This window comes from Grammomys surdaster, unplaced genomic scaffold, assembly GCF_004785775.1.
Source record: "Grammomys surdaster isolate TR1022 unplaced genomic scaffold, NIH_TR_1.0 233, whole genome shotgun sequence".
NCBI lineage: Eukaryota > Metazoa > Chordata > Mammalia > Rodentia > Muridae > Grammomys > Grammomys surdaster.
The window spans coordinates 4,009,388-4,028,860 of record NW_021604678.1 but is presented as its reverse complement, the minus strand read 5'-3'; the positions used below and the strand labels follow the sequence as shown (position 1 = coordinate 4,028,860).

General features: G+C 43.7%; 1 protein-coding gene across 1 annotated transcript in view; it reads right to left on the bottom strand.

Moving 5' to 3' along the window:
* Window positions 1–2,269: 2,269 nt before the first annotated feature.
* Plac8 (placenta associated 8) overlaps window positions 2,270–19,473 on the bottom strand; it is a 20,421-nt gene continuing 3,217 nt past the window's right edge. The window contains exons 2-5 of the mRNA XM_028773736.1: window positions 11,804–11,941; window positions 9,100–9,224; window positions 5,296–5,411; window positions 2,270–2,383 (exon numbers count right to left, since the gene is read on the bottom strand). Coding sequence (XP_028629569.1) covers window positions 5,307–5,411; window positions 9,100–9,224; window positions 11,804–11,912 — 339 coding nt within the window. The 5' untranslated portion in view covers window positions 11,913–11,941 and the 3' untranslated portion in view covers window positions 2,270–2,383; window positions 5,296–5,306. The remainder of the gene's footprint in view (window positions 2,384–5,295; window positions 5,412–9,099; window positions 9,225–11,803; window positions 11,942–19,473) is intronic.

The following is a 19,473-nucleotide window of genomic DNA, read 5'->3' as shown; positions in this document are numbered from 1 at the left end:
GTGATGGACCTCTTCCAACAAGGCCACACCTCCTAATAGTGCCACTTCCCATGAGCCAAGTATATTCAAACCACCACAAAATAAATAGGAAAATAACAAAACAACAATAACAAATGCCACTGTTGAGCTTGTCATTAGACCGGAGCTGCCAAGAGAAGAGATAGCCTAAAGCTGTAGATGCTGGAGCTGCTGACAGGAAAAGCTTCCCAAGCCGAAGTGGCAAGTGGAACTGGAGCATGTGTAAGAGCTGTCACGCCAGAAATATCAGAAGAAAGTCTTCAGAGTTTTTCTCTGCATAGCCTTAGATGTCCTGGAACAGGACCAGGCTGGCCTAGAACTTGCTTTGTCTACCAGGCTGGCCTGGAATTCAGAGATCCACCTGCCTCTGCCTCCTGAGGGCTGGGACTAAAGGCGTGGGCCACCACTGCCTGGCTTCCTTTGTCTTTTTAAAGAAGACTTTTTTTTGTGTGTGTGTGTATGAATGTTTTGCCTGCATGTATGTATGATGTATGTGTGTGTGCTATATATGTATGTGTGTATGCATGTTTGTATGAGTATATGTTTTAGGAAATGTGTTGGGGTCCTCTGTGGGATCTGCAGGCAGTGAAAGCCATGGATGGACAATGTTTGGTGTAGAGGAGGAGAGCAGAGCCCCACAAGGCACCCTGCTTCATGAGCTGGAAAGGCAGGGCCAGAGTATTTACCATTGCTCTCTCTGACATGCAGGTGCCTAGATTTTATCTCACTGAAGTTTAACAATAAATGTCTTTTTTTTTTTTTTTTTTTTTTTGGTTTTTCGAGACAGGGTTTCTCTGTATAGCCCGGGCTGTCCTGGAACTCACTCTGTAGACCAGGCTGGCCTCGAACTCAGAAATCCGCCTGCCTCTGCCTCCCGAGTGCTGGGATTAAAGGTGTGCGCCACCACCGCCCGGCAACAATAAATGTCTTAAGTGGACACTTTACCTTCCTTTCTCCCTGACCCTAACAAACGAAGCGGACTCAAAAACCAAGTCACGGACTTTGACAGTGAAAGCTTTATTAGTACTGTTACAGAAATCATACACTTTTCCAGTGGGCAGTCACTCCTAGCTCTCAGGAATGTAAGGAGGAAGGCCCTCATGGAAGCTCAAGGCTGACTTTAGCTAACATGACTTTGGCCTTGAGTAGATTTGTCTCTTATGCACCTTAGGCTCATTTACATACACTGTCCTCCTTACTTCTCTTTTGTGTTCCAACCCCAGATTATGCTTTGAGCAATTTAAATAGGAATAGGAGAATGCAAATCCAGTCACTTGGAAGGATGGGAGATTTACATAGCAAAGGCGGCACCCCGGAATTATTTATCTCTGAAGTATTGCTCTTTTCAAACAGTTGTTACCCAGGTCCAGCTTGCCCACCTGTCAGGATTGTTTTCCTGATAGGAAGGAGCACAGGGGACATAAGGGCAGACCAAAACCTAATGGTGGCTGTCCCCTTCAGCTGCCTGTTAGAAGCAGGTTCTTTGGGGATGGGGCTTAATGGTTGCTAAATCCTGGTGAATAAACTTTTATGGTTTTGTATCGCAAATTTTGCTTATCTCTAGTGAGCCTGGTTATTGGCTATCTCTGAGGTATTTTGATGGCATTGCTTCCTTAGATAAATTCTACTTCGAGTGAGTTAATGTCTTCTAAGAAAATCTATTGGCAAGCCCTTTATACTAACAATTTTATTACTTTTGAATTTCTTCTCATATTTACGGCACAGTTTGCTGGGTCTGTGCACATGCAGGCCCGGGATGCACATGGCACAGTCTGCTGGGTCAGTGCACATGTTGATAAGGAACAGAGAAGGACTGAAAATGTCCACTGTCTGAGAAAAGGTCATTATCGGTAGATTATAGCTTCCATCCAGATCCCAACTCAAGCTTCAAGTATCAAAATGCTGAATCACGGTTGCTGAAAGTCTACCATCCAGACCCTGAACCATGGGTGGGAATGATGAGACTGTACCCTTAAAATTTATTAATGACAAAAGCATTTGAATGAAGGCCAAGATGCATAAAGCATGGAGGACAAGCTAAGGTGTGGCTGTGGCTGTAGCAGTTACTTAGCGTAAGAGGCCCTAAGGTTAATCCCCAGCACTGCACAACACAACAAAACACAACAGTCTTCGTAGCAAAATCTTTTTATTTGGTTTATATTTAAGATGTAATGTAAAAAAAATTATAAGCTGGAATATTTGATGATATGAGAGGAAGGAGAAACCATTTAAAATAAATCAAAAATCCCAATTTAAAAGGTTCCACCATTTTGTAATTAAATGTAATCTCAGTTGCCAAAGATTTGGAAAGACTCAGGCTGAAGGGGTGTGTGCTGAATTCAGCGGCTTCAGCGCAAGCTCTCTCCTGTGAGGAAAGAAGAAAACAGTTTCTGAATGTCTCAATCTACTTTTTTATTATTAATAAACATTAATTTACAGAATCATTTTAGAAACACTGAGAAGTCACACAGATCATTCAGAGCTCCCAGACACCCTGAGCCTGTTTTCCTGTTGGTTACGTCAGGTGTTAACGTGGGAGGGTTATCACAGCTGACAGCCAATATCAACACATTATTAACAATATGTTAACAACATTATTCAGAGACCTCTCATCTTTACCAAGCTCTCACTGGATAGTGAATCAGACTTCTCTTGTTGGTTTATTTGTATTTTAACTTTTTTTGTGTGTATGACTATTTTCCCTGCATGCCTGTTTGTGCACATGTGTCCCCAGTGCCCATGGATGCCAGAAAAAAACAGCAAATTCCCTGAAGTTACAGATGGTGTGAGTTACCAAGTGGATGCTGGGAATCGAACCTGTGACCTCTCTCTAGCCCTATAGATGGATTTGTTTTGTATGGAAACTGGGTCTCACATAGCCCAGGCTGGCCTCCTACTCACTCTGTACCAGAGACTGGCCTTGAACTCCTGATCCTCCTGCCTCTACCGCCTCCCTTCTCAAATGCTGGGACTGTAGGTGTGTGCCTATTTTATGAAGTATTGGGAATTGAACTCAGGGCTTTGTGCATCCTTGGCAAGCACTCTACCAACTCGGCTTCACCTTCAATTCTGTGTTCAGTTTTACTGTCAGTGAACAGCATAGGCTATCTAAGTTGACCACTGGAAGTCAGAACCATCGAAGACATTTTACTTCAAACCAGCTCAAAGATTCAGTGAGCTAATTTCTCTGAGATTAAAAACCAAAGTTCAGTTGTCCTGACTTGTTAGTATGTGTATGTGGTTGTAAGGTTTGTTGACACTGTCCAATGGAAACTCCTAAAAAAGCTGTGTCTGTCTGTGAACAAAAATCTCCTGAAAAGGCTCAGATTCTGCAGAGATGGATGGTCCCATTGGAATTTCAGTAATGTGGAGACACGTTCAGAGGTTAGTAACTTTGTCTTGGGCTAGTGACAGACTTCTGGGGCAGCCATTCCTTGCCCCTGTCTGTATCTGAACTTCTGTCTGTGATAATGAATCAAAGGAGCTCTTAAAAGCTATTCACTTAGCAGGACACTAGCTCCCACCAGTTCAAGAGCTAAGAAGGTCATCAGGTAACACCTTGGGCCTGTAAGACAGCATCCCTCATCTCACTGCGCCCACCTTTCTGGTGGTACCCACCCACCAGTGCAGTTTAAAGTTGCCTATCATCCTTTATGACTCTTTGTCCTGTAGAATTATAAAACCCTGTACAGCTGCTTCCGTGTGGGAACATGGCATTTGAGGTGACTTAGATCTGTGTTTCTGGGCTATGGCTACTCATAATGGCTCTGGAGTAAACTCTCTCTCATTCCTTTAAGGATGAGAGCTGTGGTTTTTATGTGGACAATGTATGTATTTAGCGGTGTCCCCATGTCTTTATCTCTGGCCTTTACCCTGCCCATTGGACCGTAGACTTATTGCTTTTCTCAAGTACGGCTCTACTCACTTAAAATCTCGAATTTCCCCATGCTCACCCAGCATTTGTATCCATCTATGGCATGCCAAGGCAAACTCACTTTTTAAAAAAATCTGTTGTTTCATTGTTTCCTTACATACACTGTGTGTTCCAGTCATATTGACCCAAGCCCATAAAGATGTATGATTTTTCCTTAAAAGAAACTTTTTTGCTCCATAGTTTCACAGAAGTTGTTCAAAGCCACCTTCTGTTTTGATTTATACGAATCACATGTGTCCACCCACTATAAGTCCCTGAGGCTGGCCTGAAAACTAGGACCACTCTTCCATGTTCCCTGGTTCTGGAAGGTTCTGCTCAGTGCAAGCCCAGGAGGGAGTCTCTGTGGAGGTCAGAGTGTTTTTAACTTGACCTCACCCTCAGGGTTGCCTTGGGTTGCTCTTTCCCGTTGCTTCGTGGGGCACTTTCTTCACATGGCCTTTCCTGAGGGATTCTGGGAACTGATGCCTCTTTACCCTGGGCCTTAGAGGAAGTAACAGCAGCTCTTGGCCAGGTAATTGCGCTGTGCCACCCAACTCCGCCCACAGCTGAAACCAGCCCACTCTGCTTCCTCTCACAGTCACTCTGGCGAACTAATGACAAACTTCTGTAGAACCCAAGCCCACTGCTTTCGAGAAACTGCGGTCCACTCCCCTACAGATTTGATCTTCCTATGGCACTCTGTCTAAAGGCATGAATACACAGAGTTCTATTTAGGGGTATCTTTTGAGCACAAAGCTGTAAGGACCAGAAACTAGTTCATCTTTGTTTACAGCAACACCTAGCTGATCTTTTTTTATGCAATACTAGATACTCAATACATTATGTGCTAAACTAATGAACAGCATTGAAGGCATCTTTCTTTCTTTCTTTTCTTTTTTTACACATCTTTCAAGAATTATTTAGGGCATGCTTAAGAGAGAGCTCAGCAGTCAATAGCATTTGTTCTCGCTGAGAAACTGGGTTTGGTTCCCAGCCCCACATAGAGGCTCACAACCAAAGGTACCAAAATAATTCTGAAAAGTTTATAAAACTTCACCATTATTTAGTAAATGTGGCTCAAATGAAGGAAAAATCGCCTTTAATCCTAGCACTTGGGAGGCAGAGGCAGGCGGATTTCTGAGTTCGATGCCAGCCTGGTTTACAGAGTGAGTTCCAGGACAGCCCGGGCTATAAAGAGAAACCCTGTCTCGAAAAACCAAAAAAAAAAAAAAAGAAGGAAAAATCAAAACCAATTATATTACATTATTGTAATGAGATGGCACAGGAGACTTAAGACACTGCCACTTCTGAATTGTTATTCCAAACAATGAATAACTTTCCCCAGCCCCTAATCCCTGACTCACCGTCCAGCTGGTTAGAAGGCGTTCATGGCTCTCCTCCTGTTAATATCTCTCTTGATTTGGCACAAAGAGCAAACAGGACAGAAGATGGTGGCCATGTAGTCATCACAAAGAGATCCCTGTGGAAGACACAGAAGACGAATGAATGAATGAATGAATGAATGAATGACAGCTAACACTGCTTGTGGATTTTGTGGGGCATTTTAAAGAGAGCCAAAAGCACCGAGTCTTTGGATTCTGTTTATTACTTCATACGGTTTCTTTACTTTGTGTGTGTGAGTGTGTGTGTGTGCATGCGCATGTGCGTGCGTGTGTGCGGGAACGCGCGCATGGAGGTCAAGGGGAAACCTGTAGGAGTCATTTTTCTCCCTCCACCCTGTGGGTCCTGGGAATTGAACTTGGGTCTTCCACTTTGGCCAGAAGTGCTTTTCTGTCTGCTGAGCCATCTCATTTGTCCTGGATTCAGTTTTGATACCTTTAGTAAAACATTAGCTGACTTCCATGCAACAATTGCTTCTTCATTCCAGTACTTTATAATTCTGAGAATGTAAGAGTCAATCAAACTACCAAGTCCAAGAGTCCAAGAAGGAGACTTAGAGCATCAGATCTCACAGCCAGGACGCCACTGGGCTCAAAGCAATTACATCAGGATGAAAAGTCCTGGGGCTGGGCTGGAGAGATGGCTCAGTGGTTAAGAGCATCGACTGCTCTTCCAAAGGTCCTGAGTTCAATTCCCAGCAACCACATGGTGGCTCACAACCATCTGTAATGGGATCTGATGTCCTCTTCTGGTGTGTCTGAAGACAGCTACAATGTACTCATATATAATAAATAAATAAATCTTTAAAAAAAAAAAAAAAAAAGAAAAGAAAAGTCCTGGGGCACGTGATGCAGCAAGCGGTTTGGGAAGAGATTTAGGGAAGTGGCAAAGAACTTGGGGTCAAAGTACTCCTAAGAACTAATTTAAAAAGTAAAAGTTTGGCCGGGTGGTGGTGGCGCATGCCTTTAATCCCAGCACTTGGGAGGCAGAGGCAGGCGAATTTCTGAGTTCGAGGCCAGCCTGGTCTACAAAGTGAGTTCCAGGACAGCCAGGGCTACACAGAGAAACCCTGTCTCGAAAAACCAAAAAAAAAAAAAAAAAAGTAAAAGTTTGGCAGGAAATGTAACCACACTCACTGTAAGTAAGATATTGACTGTGATAAATTTATAAATATAAAACCTGGACATGGAATCAGACAAAGGAACACAGAGCTGTCTGTGTAGGACGACATAGGGTGGGAACTGGGAAGGCAAGGGGACTAACGCCTCGTGTGCTCTGTGGAGTGTGTAGGTAAAGCCCACCTCGAGAAGCGAATATCCAAAGGAAAAGAGAAAAACATTGCTCTAGGCAAAGGAAGCCAGGGAATGGCAGTCTCTAAAATGAAATCATTTAAAGAACTATTTGCTCCAGGGCTTTCTTTCATCCATTAAAAAACAAATCCACACTAGGAAACAGAGAAATAAGGCCAAAAATCCTAAGCAATTTGGGGTAAATACAGAGCGGCTGAAACTCCATCCATAGAGGAGAAAGATCAAGCAGAGTCATAGAACTCACAACAGGAAGCAGCCGTGGGCGGAAGAGGTGGGGACGTTACACTAGACAAACTCTCTAAGTTCAAGCCTCAGGGAACAGGGAAAGTGGGAAGTGAGCCAAACCTGCCCCAAGGCAGTTCTCCTGGGAAGCAAGTGCAGAAGGTCCAAACCCAGAGCCTCCCAGTGTGGGCCTCAGGGCTCCAGAAGACGCATAGGAGAAAAGAGTGGATAATGTCGCAGGTGTTAGACTGGATACACACCCTCTGCGATACTGCCAAATATCCCTCCAGACTATCAATTTACAAACCATCAGCATTTACCCAAATGTATTCCTATTCCAAGTTACAAGGAGAGAAACATATCTGAAGATGCACACAAGTTATTGTCTATTACCAGGGAGTAGACTTGGTAACAAAAAGGTTCAATTTTTACTTTTTAACTTCACATGTTTCTATTTAAGTTTGTTATGTATTTAAAAAAATTAGTTAGCTATTTATTTTGTAATTAAAAAATACTGGTTAGGCCGGGCGGTGGTGGTGCACGCCTTTAATCCCAGCACTTGGGAGGCAGAGGCAGGCGAATTTCTGAGTTCGAGGCCAGCCTGGTCTACAGAGTGAGTTCCACGACAGCCAGGGCTACACAGAGAAACCCTGTTTCGAAAAACCAAAAAAAAAAAAAAAAAAATACTGGTTAAATTTCTCAAGTGAAAAAATACTTTCAGTGAAATTAAAATAGATTCCTAGAAAATACTGCACGTTTGTTTGCTCCCTGTGACGGTTAAGTTTATGTCTTACCTTTTCTAGATGTTCAACATCAGTCTAGATGTTTATTGAAGATGTACTTGAGATAAAAATTAACATTGAAGTCTGTAGACTTGAGATATAACAGATCATTTCACATAACATAGATGGCCCTTTCTTCCGATTAGTGGAAGACCTTTTTATTGGGACCCGAGGCTCCGTGAGGCTGGCCAGGGAGCCGCAGATATCCACGTGTCCTCACCTCCCCAGTGCTGGGATTGAACTCAGGTCCTTAGGCTGGCAGAGCAAGCGAGTCACCAACTGAGGTCTCTTCAGCTTTTTCCTTTGGCCTGTTCCTCCTAACTCTCCTTCCTTCTGACAGGGTCATGCTATGTACCTCAGGCTGGTGTCAAACCCTCAATCTTCCCACCTCAACTTCCCAAGTCCTAAAATTTCAGGTGTGTGTTATCACACTCGGGTAGCTGAAGACCTTGATAGAAAAAAAAGAAAAGGATTTCCCTTGAATAGGAAAAAAAAATCTGCTTGGAAACTGCCTGTGGACTTGAATGTCAGTTTATCCATGAATAGCTACCCAGCTTGACAGCCTACTCTCCAAGGTTAGGACTTATGGCTTCACAAATGGGTCTCTCTCTCTCTCTCTGATTTCCTTTTTATATTAATTAATTAATTAGATGTATATTTGTACTGTATCTGCATGTACACCTGTACTCCAGAAGAGAGCATCAGATCCCATTACAGATGGTTGTGAGCCACCATGTGGTTGCTGGGAATTGAACTCAGGACCTCTGGAAGAGCAACCTTAACCTTAAGTGCTAAGCAATCTCTCCAGTCCCTGACTTTCTTTTTCTTTATCTCTGTCTCTCTTTCTCTCTATAGTCACACACAGAGGGAAGCAAAAGTGTGTGTATATATATGTTATATATATATAATATGTATATATAAGAATATATATGTAATATGTATATTCTTATATTATATATAGAAATATGTGCATATATACACAGACTCATCTACACACCCCATTGACTGTTTCCCCCTGTAACTCTGATTAAAAGGCTATCCCATTTCATATTGTGTTATAATGGTAAGTGCATGCACAGACAGTTTGGATTGGATACACCCCTCTCTGCTACTAGGGCACCTCTCTGGGTCAAAGACTCTGCCTCTTACACATTTTGAAGTCTTCACTGGTAAAACATGGCAGACCCTCCCCAACAAGACATAAGCATTGTGGAGAATTCAGTTACCTAGTGCATACACATTGCAAATACTTGCTTTATGGAATGTTGAGGAACAGAAGGGGAGGATCTATTATTGCTGCATCGGCCAAATTTAAGGTTGTAGCTGCTACAAAACTCTGGCCTATCAAGTTCAGAGCTTGGATATGGTCAAATGGCAGCCACTCCTACAACAGCTACAGTAAATAGGGTAACTACGGTTGCCAGCTAGAATGATAGCAAAGGTAAGGACTCACAGGAATGCCATATCGGGTTCGGTAGAGAGTCCTCATCGCCACAGTTGTTCCACACAAACAACATTCATTCATGTCAGCTGCCACTTGACATCCAAGACAAGTGTAGCAAAAGGTCCCACAGAGGCCTGGAAACATGAAAACAAGGGTACACATTACTTTAGTCTGCCCTGTTGGCTACACCAAGATGAGGCCTTTCTCCTTTCTGCTGCAAGTCTGACTTCGTTGTTTGGGCGGGATTTCATTATGACCCCGCCCCATCATTTCAAGAGTCGACCATACATGGCAAAGATCTAGCTCTTTCCAGTAGTGGCATTCACGTATAAGTTTCTGAAACCTACCCATGTCCCAGGTAAAAACCTTGGTACTAACAATGTCCCCAGTCGCAATCCAGTAGGGATACAATAGGGAAGATTAGGAGAGAGGAAAGAGGGGAACCAGCCTAGAATGCTCGGGTCGCTTCAGCGTGGCACCTACAAGGAGGCCCTAAGTAGGAAGTACTTACTGCTTGAGCTGAACGGTGGAGCACGGTTAGGAATGTTTTCAATGGACTAAGGAGAACAAAGCCTCTTTGAGATCATTTGTCACATCCATTCACAGTGGCCAAGATCCTGGGATATGTGTGTGTGTGTGTGTGTGTGTGTGTGTGTGTGTGTGTGTGTATTTATGTATGCGATCAGGCCAGGAAGAACCACCAAGAATTTTGTAAGAAATTAATTTGGCCAGATGTTCATTTAAGAAAATCTACCATAAACCAAGTGGTGGTGTGCGCCTTTAATTCCAGTACCCAGGAGGCAGAGGCAGATGGTACTGAATTTGAGGCCAGCCTGGTCTACAAGAAAGAGTTCCAGGACAGCCAGGACTACATTGAGAAACCCTGCCTCCAACAAACAAGTGAGCAAACAAACAAAAGAAAGAAAAATAAGTAAATGAAGAAAAAGAAAGAGAGGAAGAAGGGAAGGAAGAAAGAAAGGAAGGAGGGAGGGAGGGAGGGAGGGAAGGAAGGAAGGAAGGAAGGAAGGAAGGAAGGAAGGAAGGAAGGAAATTTGCCACACAACAAGGAAGGCTGCATTGGAACTCACCCTGCCATCCCACACAAACTTTTAAAAATTACATTTTATTTAGTGTGTGCACACACGTGTGAGGGTCAGAGGGTAATTTTCAGGAGTTGATCCTCTCCTTCTACCATGTGGGCCCTGGGGAACAGAACTCGGGCTGAGAGGCTAGGCCACAGTCACTTTCCCCACGGAGCCATCTTGGTGGCCCTTCATTAAAACTCACATTTCCAAGTAAGTGTATATTCACATAATGGAATAGCAACTTGGAGCTGGAGGAGTAAAAGTTAGTCTTTAGGGACTTTGACTACTGTAGTCTAAATTTCGATTTTGATTGTCAGATGTCACAATTGTGTTGTGGGACCCGTTAGCCAATCAGCCACCATTTCCTAGTGAAGCCATGGAAAGTTGCGGACGAACTTGCCTGGAATTCGTTGCTTCTGCCTTCCATAAAGTTATTAGCTTCCTTCGGTTCTAAGTTCCATCCCGCTTCCAGTTGAAGCTTGTGAACTTCCTTACCGTTCTGAGGAGTAAGCTTCAAAGCAAACCTCTCCTCCCTGAATCGCGGAGGACAATTGTTGGTCCCCTTCACCACCCACCTCGCTTTCTTCCCTGTTTACTCAGAGAGATCTTACTGCATACAGGGAAACTTAACTGTAGGGATTAAGATCGTTCTCTGAGAGGGTGCGGAAGCTCTCTGAAAGTGTCCAGTGACTGAACACTATGTGACTAACTATAAAACAAGATTTAATGTATGTGCACCCAAGTAGAGATTTAATTGCTGTTGCTTTTTTTTGAATCAGGTTTAGGGGATTGGAAAGATGGCCCAGTGATTAAGAGCTCTGGCTGCTCTAATCTTCTACAGGTCCCGTGTTCAATTCCCAGCGCCCACATAGCAGCTCATACTGCCTGCAACTCCAGTTTCAGGGGATCCAACACCCCCATACAGGGCATATATGCAAGCAAAACACCAGTGCACATAAAATAAAAATAAATACATTTTTAAAAAGTCGGGCCGGGCGTTGGTGGCGCACGCCTTTAATCCCAGCACTTGGGAGGCAGAGGCAGGCGGATTTCTGAGTTCGAGGCCAGCCTGGTCTACAGAGTGAGTTCCAGGACAGCCAGGGCTATACAGAGAAACCTTGTCTCGAAAAACCAAACAAAAAAAAAAAAAAATAAAAAAAATAAAAAGTCGGGTTTAGCCAGATAGTGATGATGTAGGCTTTTAATCCCCACCAGAAGCAGATGGAGCTCTGAATTCGAGGCCAGCCTGGTCTACGGAGAGTTTCAGGATAGCCAAGGCTAAAACAAAGAAACCTTATCTCAAAAAACAAAACAAAATGGCTCAGGTTTAAGTAAAAATGTTTCATAAATAATCTGTTTATAATTACTAGGCCAGGCCCATTCAGTTTTAGAATCATTTAAGGCTTTCAATGTTACCTTAACTGAAGGATTTATTTTAGGGGTAACTTGATTTTTTTTTTTTTTATTGGTGGCTGGAGAAGAATCAGGTATAATGTGTAGACGGTCTTTGATGTTTGCTTGTACCATTCCCGGATTCTCAGGAGCCTGTAATGAGTTAGCGAGTTTCCACACAGTCAGAGAGGAAAGGGGGGTTGTATTAATTATAGGGACATCTTCCGGGTACTTACAGACTCCGCAGTCACTGAAGCAATCACACAGGCTGGTTTGCCAGTTGGAATTTTGGGGAGCACGAACAAATCCAGGTTGAGTCACGATGACTGTTGGTCCCTGAGCCATTTTCAATGCGAGATCTCAAAAGACCAGGTCTGAAAAAGAGAAATGTTGGTGTTTCAGCCTGAAGCTGCTCTAGAAGGCTCGGTGGGTGTGCCGGGTACCGCCTCTTAGCTAGCTAGCCCTTCCTGCTGTGCTCCACTGGCTAGGGACAGGAGGTGGTTGGAGAAATCAACTTGTTGATCTCTAAAGAGCCTTTCAGTCTCCACCTCCAAGAGAACAGAGCCCTCAGGGGAAAGGAATTCACTGAACTGGTAAGGTGAACAGGTGTCTCTCATGGGTGAAAGAAACGAAAGGGGATTGATGGCAGGCCATTTTTATACAGGTCCCTGCTGTCCAGAAGATGGGACTCGAACCATTGGCCTGGGACAGGGGTAGGGTTGGGGAACCGTGCAAAACAACCTCTTCTTAAACGAAACAGCCTAAGCTTAGTGCAAACCCACTCTCCTCCCTCTCTCGCTCGACAGCCTCGGGTTTTCACACAACTCTCCTGAATCCAAGCTGCTCCGTCATTTCACATTTACCAGAACCTGAACTTCCTATCCGTGCAGCTTAACCCATGACTCGTGGCAGGGGCTAGCGAGTCCTTATCGTCCCAAACGCTTTCCTAGTGTTCTGTTTTTGTTGTTGAGGATGCTGACAGCGAGTCCTTATCGTCCCAAACGCTTTCCTAGTGTTCTGTTTTTGTTGTTGAGGATGCTGACTTGTTTTCCCGAGTCAGCAGCTCATCATGTAGCCCAGGCTTGCTTCAAGCTCATGATCCTGCCCTGCTTCAAGCCTTCCGTGTGCTGGCATTACAGCTGTGTGTCAGTCACAATTCCCGCTGAGCAAAGCCTTTATGGAGTATGTTTTGTTAGGCTATTCCTACTTTCTCTTCATTACAGAAGAGTGCTGAGGTTCAGGGGTGTGACGTAGATTTGGAATGACAGTATCTTTTCTAAAGCCCTCATCTCTAAAGCCACACGATCTCAGACGAGCCATCTAACCAGTCATGTGATCTCAATCACTTACATTTTTATTTATTTATCTGTGAAATCAAAGTGGTTACTGGCTTGCCCACCTCACACGTGATCGAGAGCACTAAGTATAGTCTGTAGACAACTTTAATGGACAGCTTTTTAAAAATGAATACAAATCCATAGGAGAGTGCCATAACACAGAGAGATTTGATAAGGACATCTCTGTGGGTGGTAATGCTGTCAGCTGGTTTATCCACAGGCAAGGTATTAGAGCTGCATTGTGCATTTACTCTGCCATAGGAAATTATCATTTCTACAGATTTACTAAGAAAAACAGGAATGGTGGGGGAGGGGCTAACTCAGTTGTGAAACTCAAATTCTTTCCTGAGCTCTCTGCCTAGAAGCCCTGCTGTCATATGCTGCTGGCTTTACTCAGGACTGCCAATGGTCTATGAGGGTCTCTTGGAAAGCAGGACCCCCCCCTTTCTTATTTTAAAAAAAACAAACAAAAGTGTTTGTGTGTATTGTACATATAGTGTGTATGCAGTTGTGAGTAGTGTGTGCCTCTGGAGGCCAGAAGAGGGCGCCACACACCCTGCTCCATTTCTCAGTCCCTTGACACAGGGTCTGACCAGCAAGCCCCAGCCATCCCTCCTGTCTCCGCCCTCTAGCACTGGGAGACACGTGTGCAGACACTCATGGCTTTTTACTTGGGTGCTGAGGATCAAACTGAGCACCCAAGGTTGAGGAGCAGGCACACTCCCCTGCTTAGCCCCCACCTCAGCCTCCTTCCTCTTCTCCCACTGTCTTTAGCATCAAGTCCAGTGTTAAACTCACAGTAGGTGCTTTAACTTCGTTGCTGAATTAAGCAGCAAGGGTGTTGGGTCATTTTTATTTAGAGATTTGGACATATTTTTAAAGGCACAAAAGGGCTAGGAATGGTGGCAAACACCTTTAGTTCCAGCTCATGGGAGGCAGGGGCAGACAGGTGGATCTCTGTAAGTTCAAGGCTAGCCTGGTCTACATAGTGAGTTCCATGACAGCCTGAGACCATCTCCTAAATAGGATGCTTTTAAAGATGGACCATTTGGCTCTGTCTTTTCATATCAGTGAGGATTTTCTTCAGTCACCTTTGCTTTGTTCTCTTTAGATCTCATCTAGGTTGGTAGTTTTCTTGAATGAAAAAAGAGAGCGGTATATGACGCCAAGAACAACCTTAAATGAAGGGTATGAGCAGATGCTTCTCCACATGACTAGGAGTGTTCAAAGATGCTTGACTGACTCTGCATGTACTTTAGTATAGTTAATTATGAGCCAATCCAGCCCTCTGAATCCTAGCAAACAGCACACAAACAATGCTTGGTTATTTCAGAGGAACTAAACCATAAAATTGGTTTAGTTTTAAAAAGAGGCAGGCTGGGTTCACCTTTAATGCAAGCACTTGGGATAGCAGAGGCAGACATGTCTGTAAGTTCCAGGCCAGCCAAGGCTACATAGTGAGACTCTGTCTATAAGAAAGGGGGGAGACAAAGAGGAAGGGGCTTCTAAAGTTTTTTTCAATGTTTGCATCTGTTGGCCATCATCATTATATTCAGTAAATATCTCTATTAGTTCTTTTCCCTTTCCTGCTACTGAGTGGAGTATGCAAATAATGGGGCATTTTTGAAGATTTAGTAAATAAAGCAAGTATAAGGAGAAAGGGTGCCAGCCGGGCGGTGGTGGCGCACGCCTTTAATCCCAGCACTTGGGAGGCAGAGGCCGGCGGATTTCTGAGTTCAAGGCCAGCCTGGTCTACAGAGTGAGTTCCAGGACAGCCAGGACTACACAGAGAAACCCTGTCTCGAAAAACAAAAACAAAAAAAAAAACAAAAAAAAACCAAACCAAACAAACAAACAAAAAAAACAAACAGGAAAAAAAAGGAGAAAGGGTGCCAAATTTGACATTGAGAATGTTTAAAACAAACAAAAATCATCCACGTTGGACAGATGGCTCAGTGGTTAAGAGCACTGGCTGTTCTTTCAGAGGCCCTGAGTTCAATTCCCAGTATATAACCATCTATAGCTCATAACCATCTATAAAGAGATCTGGTGCCCTCTTCTGGCCTGCAGGAGTACATGCAAATAGAGCACTCATATACATAAGTAAAATTTAAAGAACAAATAAAGGAACCAAAAAAAAAAAAAAAAGGAAAGAAAAAATAAAAAACAAAACAAGAGAGACAGGGTCAAATAGTTTACAAAAGAAATGAAAAGGAAAAAAAACAAAAACCACGACCAACAACAAAAAACCCAAAAACCCACCGGGCAGTGGTGGCGCATGCCTTTAATCCCAGCACTTGGAAGGCAGAGGCAGGTGGATTTCTGAGTTCAGATTTCTGAGTTCCAGGACAGCCAGGGCTATACAGAGAAACATTGTCTCAAAAAACAAAAAACAGACAAACAACCCCCAAACCCCAAAAAAAAACAAACCTTAAGTATATAAAAAGATGCTGAGACTTTCCCATCAGTAAGGAAGAAGTGCTACCAGCTGAGCAAAACTAAGAACTCGGATGTTGGTGATGAGCCATTGCCAGCACCAGCAAGCTCCAAGGTTGATCTTTAGCACTAAACCTTGGTCAGAGCTCTCAGGAGAGAGCAGCTGCACAGACTTGATAGGGGTGAGTGCTTCTGGTGAGAATAGCTTTCATATTTCGCAAGCATTCTGTGGAGTAATATGGCTGTGACAGGGTTAACTTGGGAAGTACAAATGGTGGGGTCTCTATGAGGCTTCTGAACACACTAGAGGACGAAAAGATGAGCAAAACTTCCAACCAGGTAGCACATGCCTGTAGTCCCTGGTACTTGGGGAGCCAAAGCAGAAAGATCAGTAAGGCCCAGTTCTAGATCAGCCTGAGAGACACAGTAAGATTCTGTCTAAAAAACTAAAACTAAAAACACCTGGGTAGGTGCCAGGACCAAAGGAGCCGTGAGACAAGCAAGTTTACCAGCACATATAGATACACCGGTAGATACCGCAGAAGTATGTGAAGATAAATTCTGATTACGTCCAAAAGGAAGGTACACCTACTACCCAAATCTTGATTACCAAATGCCATTGTTCAATAAAAAGAGCCTGCTGACTTCAGGACTGGGAGGAGAAGGTCTAAGGTGAGCCTGGGACACATGGCTCAAGAATAGGATTTATGAATGAGTGAGTCACTGCTGAGTGGGGGTAGGAGATACTTCCAAGGAAGTTTATGGCCAAATTTAGGACAATTTGAGCAAAAAAGGTAATGTTATTAGACTACAACTCATAGAAGAAACTCTCCGCAGCTCTCGATATGCTATCTGTGTCTTATCTACGTGAGACTAGTATAGATAGCAGAATTTTAAATGGGAGAGAAAAGACTGCGTTTTCTTTGTTCCAATGAGTGTAGAAGGAATAACAGGAATTAAGACCAGCATTTGGCATACGCCATCGTGACCACCATAGGCAAGCCTGACGGGCAGAGTCTCTGATATGATTGAGATATTTTTCATTTTTACCTGTGGTTCCTGGCTTATTATTCCCTCCCCCAAACAAGCCATAAAGACTGTGATTTCACGTCCTCAAAGTCAACGAAACTAACCTTTCCCATCCTTCTGTCTTGGACTTGACCATAAGGACAGTTTCCTATCTCCTCTGTCAGCCAATCACACACAGCCACTGTAGGATCTGGTTCATGAGGAAGTGATGCTGAAGGAGCTGGCCAGGTGGGCTTGATGTTTCCCCACCTGGTCTAGGCATAGTGATCACTCAGCAGCATTCCCACCACCCGGAGGATGGAGCTTGCAGAGGGCTGGGAATGCAGCTCAGTTGGTAGAGTGCTTGCTTCGCATGCAAGAAGGTCTGCGTTTCATGCCAGCATTGTAAAACTAAACATGGTGACACACTCCAGTAATTCCAACACTCAGGAGATAGAGACAGCAGGATGGGAAGTTCAGAGCCAACAGCTATGTAGTGACTTGGAGGACAGTTTGGGCTATAGGAGACTGTTTCATAACAACAACAGCAAAAAGTCTGCTTGAGTCTGGATGCTTGTGACTTTGAAGCCAGTCTGTGCTGTAAGGAGGCTATGTAAATCCAAAGCAAATACAACTAAGTAACAAGAATACAAAAGCCCAACAACAAACCATCTACTGGTAGTTAAATTAGTAGATGTATTCCTTGTTCACAGTGGGGAATCGTGGCCAGTTGGTTGGGAAGAGAATGGATGGAAAGACTTCTTAGAGAGTGTAGGCTGCCATGGAATGGTTTGGAAGAGGAATCAGGAAGGAGAGATACTACCTGGAGGGAAATGGGGAGGGGGAGAAGGAGGGGGAGAGAGAGCTCACATAAACAATTCAACAACTGTGGAGGTCACAGGGCCAGCCTGTGTATTCCTGGGTCCGAACTAGCTTTGCTGTTAACAACAGCTCCGAATGAAGCCAGCCAGCAGGTTCAAGCTGGTGAAAGGCTATGTTTTATTATCTTGCCCTGGGATTCTCTCTCTCTCTCTCTCTCTCTCTCTCTCTCTCTCTCTCTCTCTCTCTCTCTCTCTCTGTGTGTGAATTTATTTAATTAGGGTTACTCACAGGAGCTTGGGTAACTAGCCAGTGACCACACCAGAGAAGAAAAATGTCTGTCTGTCTCCAGCAACCTGAACAATGCCTCATGTAACCTAATGATTAATTGCAAAGTTAGCTATTCCAGGAAAGGGCTAACACATGTCGTAAGACACGATAATCTAAACCTCCTTTGGCTTTTTGGAACCCAGAACGTCCAATGACCTATGAATAACAGCAGATGGTTGACCAGAAAAGCAGCCCATCCAAAACTGATAACTGCCATGGGCCTTGCCAGATTATCACCCCAGCAACTTCTCCATAAGCCTGGCCTCTGAAGCCTCGAAGCAATGTAGCTTTCTTTTTTTTTCTTGAAGGATGCCCTCATATAGCATAAAGTCTCCTCAAACTGTTCGTGACCAAGGATAATCTTGAACTTTGGGTCCTCTTGCCCCACCCAGCGCTGGAGATTGACTCCAGGACCTCCTGCATTGCTAGGCTATGTCAACTGCCCCCCAAGCTCCCCCTAAAGACTGGAGTGTTCATCTTCCAACTTTTTCAAGTGTCTTACAGGAAGCCACAGCTGCTTCCTAAATTTATTTAATCAGTTTTGGGAAAAGAAAGTAAAAACATTGCAATAGTTCATTTTCATTGCTGATCCTTTTCACAATCAACAAAAGCTGGAGGCTTTGAGAGCAGTGTTGACTGACGCAAAACTAGGAAAATGTTGCAGGCACTACTTCCCCCGGGTGTGTGTGTGTGTGTGTGTGTGTGTGCTTGAAACTGTGTTTCAGCAGCTGGGGACAGACCCTAAGCCCCCCAAGCAATGGGTGAGGTCAAGCTTCCTTCAGAACTCAGCATGGGGTCCCCAGAGCTTCCCTCCATCCCAGCTCCAGCGATATAAAGTCAGAAATTCTGAGAGATGATGACCACAGTGCCTTGAAAAGCAAAGCGTTTTAGAAAACGCAAAAGCATGTGTATTCAAATTTACATTGCATTGCCTTTGATTAGTCAACCGCCAGAAAGAATACAGAGATGTGAGTAATACTGGGGGTTACCTCAGGGTGAGCTGCTGATAACTTTGTTTCATGTTTATCTTTCTGATTTATTATTTTTACGACAGTGTGAGGAGATTGTTAGGGCTGGAAGACAGATCTGTGGTAGTACTTGCTTCGTTTGTGAGAAGCCCTGGGCTGGAGCTCCAGCCTTAGCAGCAACAACAACAGCAAAAAATCAGAGTTTTATTTATTTCTTTTATAATGAAATCTTGAGGTTACTGTGTTTTCCCTCTCAGGAGGAAAAATCAAATTGGAGACTGACATCTTTAAGGGATTAAGCCAGCATCCATATGTCTAGCATTATTCCTGGGCTCTAGTCGGTGCCAGTACACTGATAGCACTTGGTGGACACCAGTGGAGGGGCTGACGGCACAAACTTCCCATCTTCTTCAAAGGACAATTATGATCCTTTAACTCATTTCTACACTGCGATTTAGAGTCTGAAGGGTCCTGAGAGAAACCACTGGCTTGTGGTTATGTAATTATCCTTTTCCTGGCAACCCTCACTCAGAAGAGCCTAGATGTCTGTGTATTTACTTTGGGCTACATAGACTTTACAACCACATGAGAACACACTCATCTGTATCTGTGGCAAAGACTTGTACTCAGAACATTCACCCATTCATTGACAGATAATTGGTAAAAAAAAAAAAAAAAAAAAAATCTTTTCTCTACTTGTGGCCTAGTCATGAGTCACTCTAAGCTGTATATTACTGGACAAAGTGGTGGTGCCTGCAATCCTAGCACTTTGGAGGTGGAGGTGGGAAAAAAATTATAGTAATAACCATAACAAAACTCATCTGTTTCATTTGTTTAACCCAGGAGAAATTTGAAGACATATATAATGTGCCCTACACATATGGAAACCATTCCAGTCCCTTTGGTATTGTAAGTTTTTTTTCTCTGGTTCTAATACCGAAAAAAAATCAAATTACAAATTAAATAATAAATTAAAACGATGCATGTTTCAGAATAGATCTCTCTCCT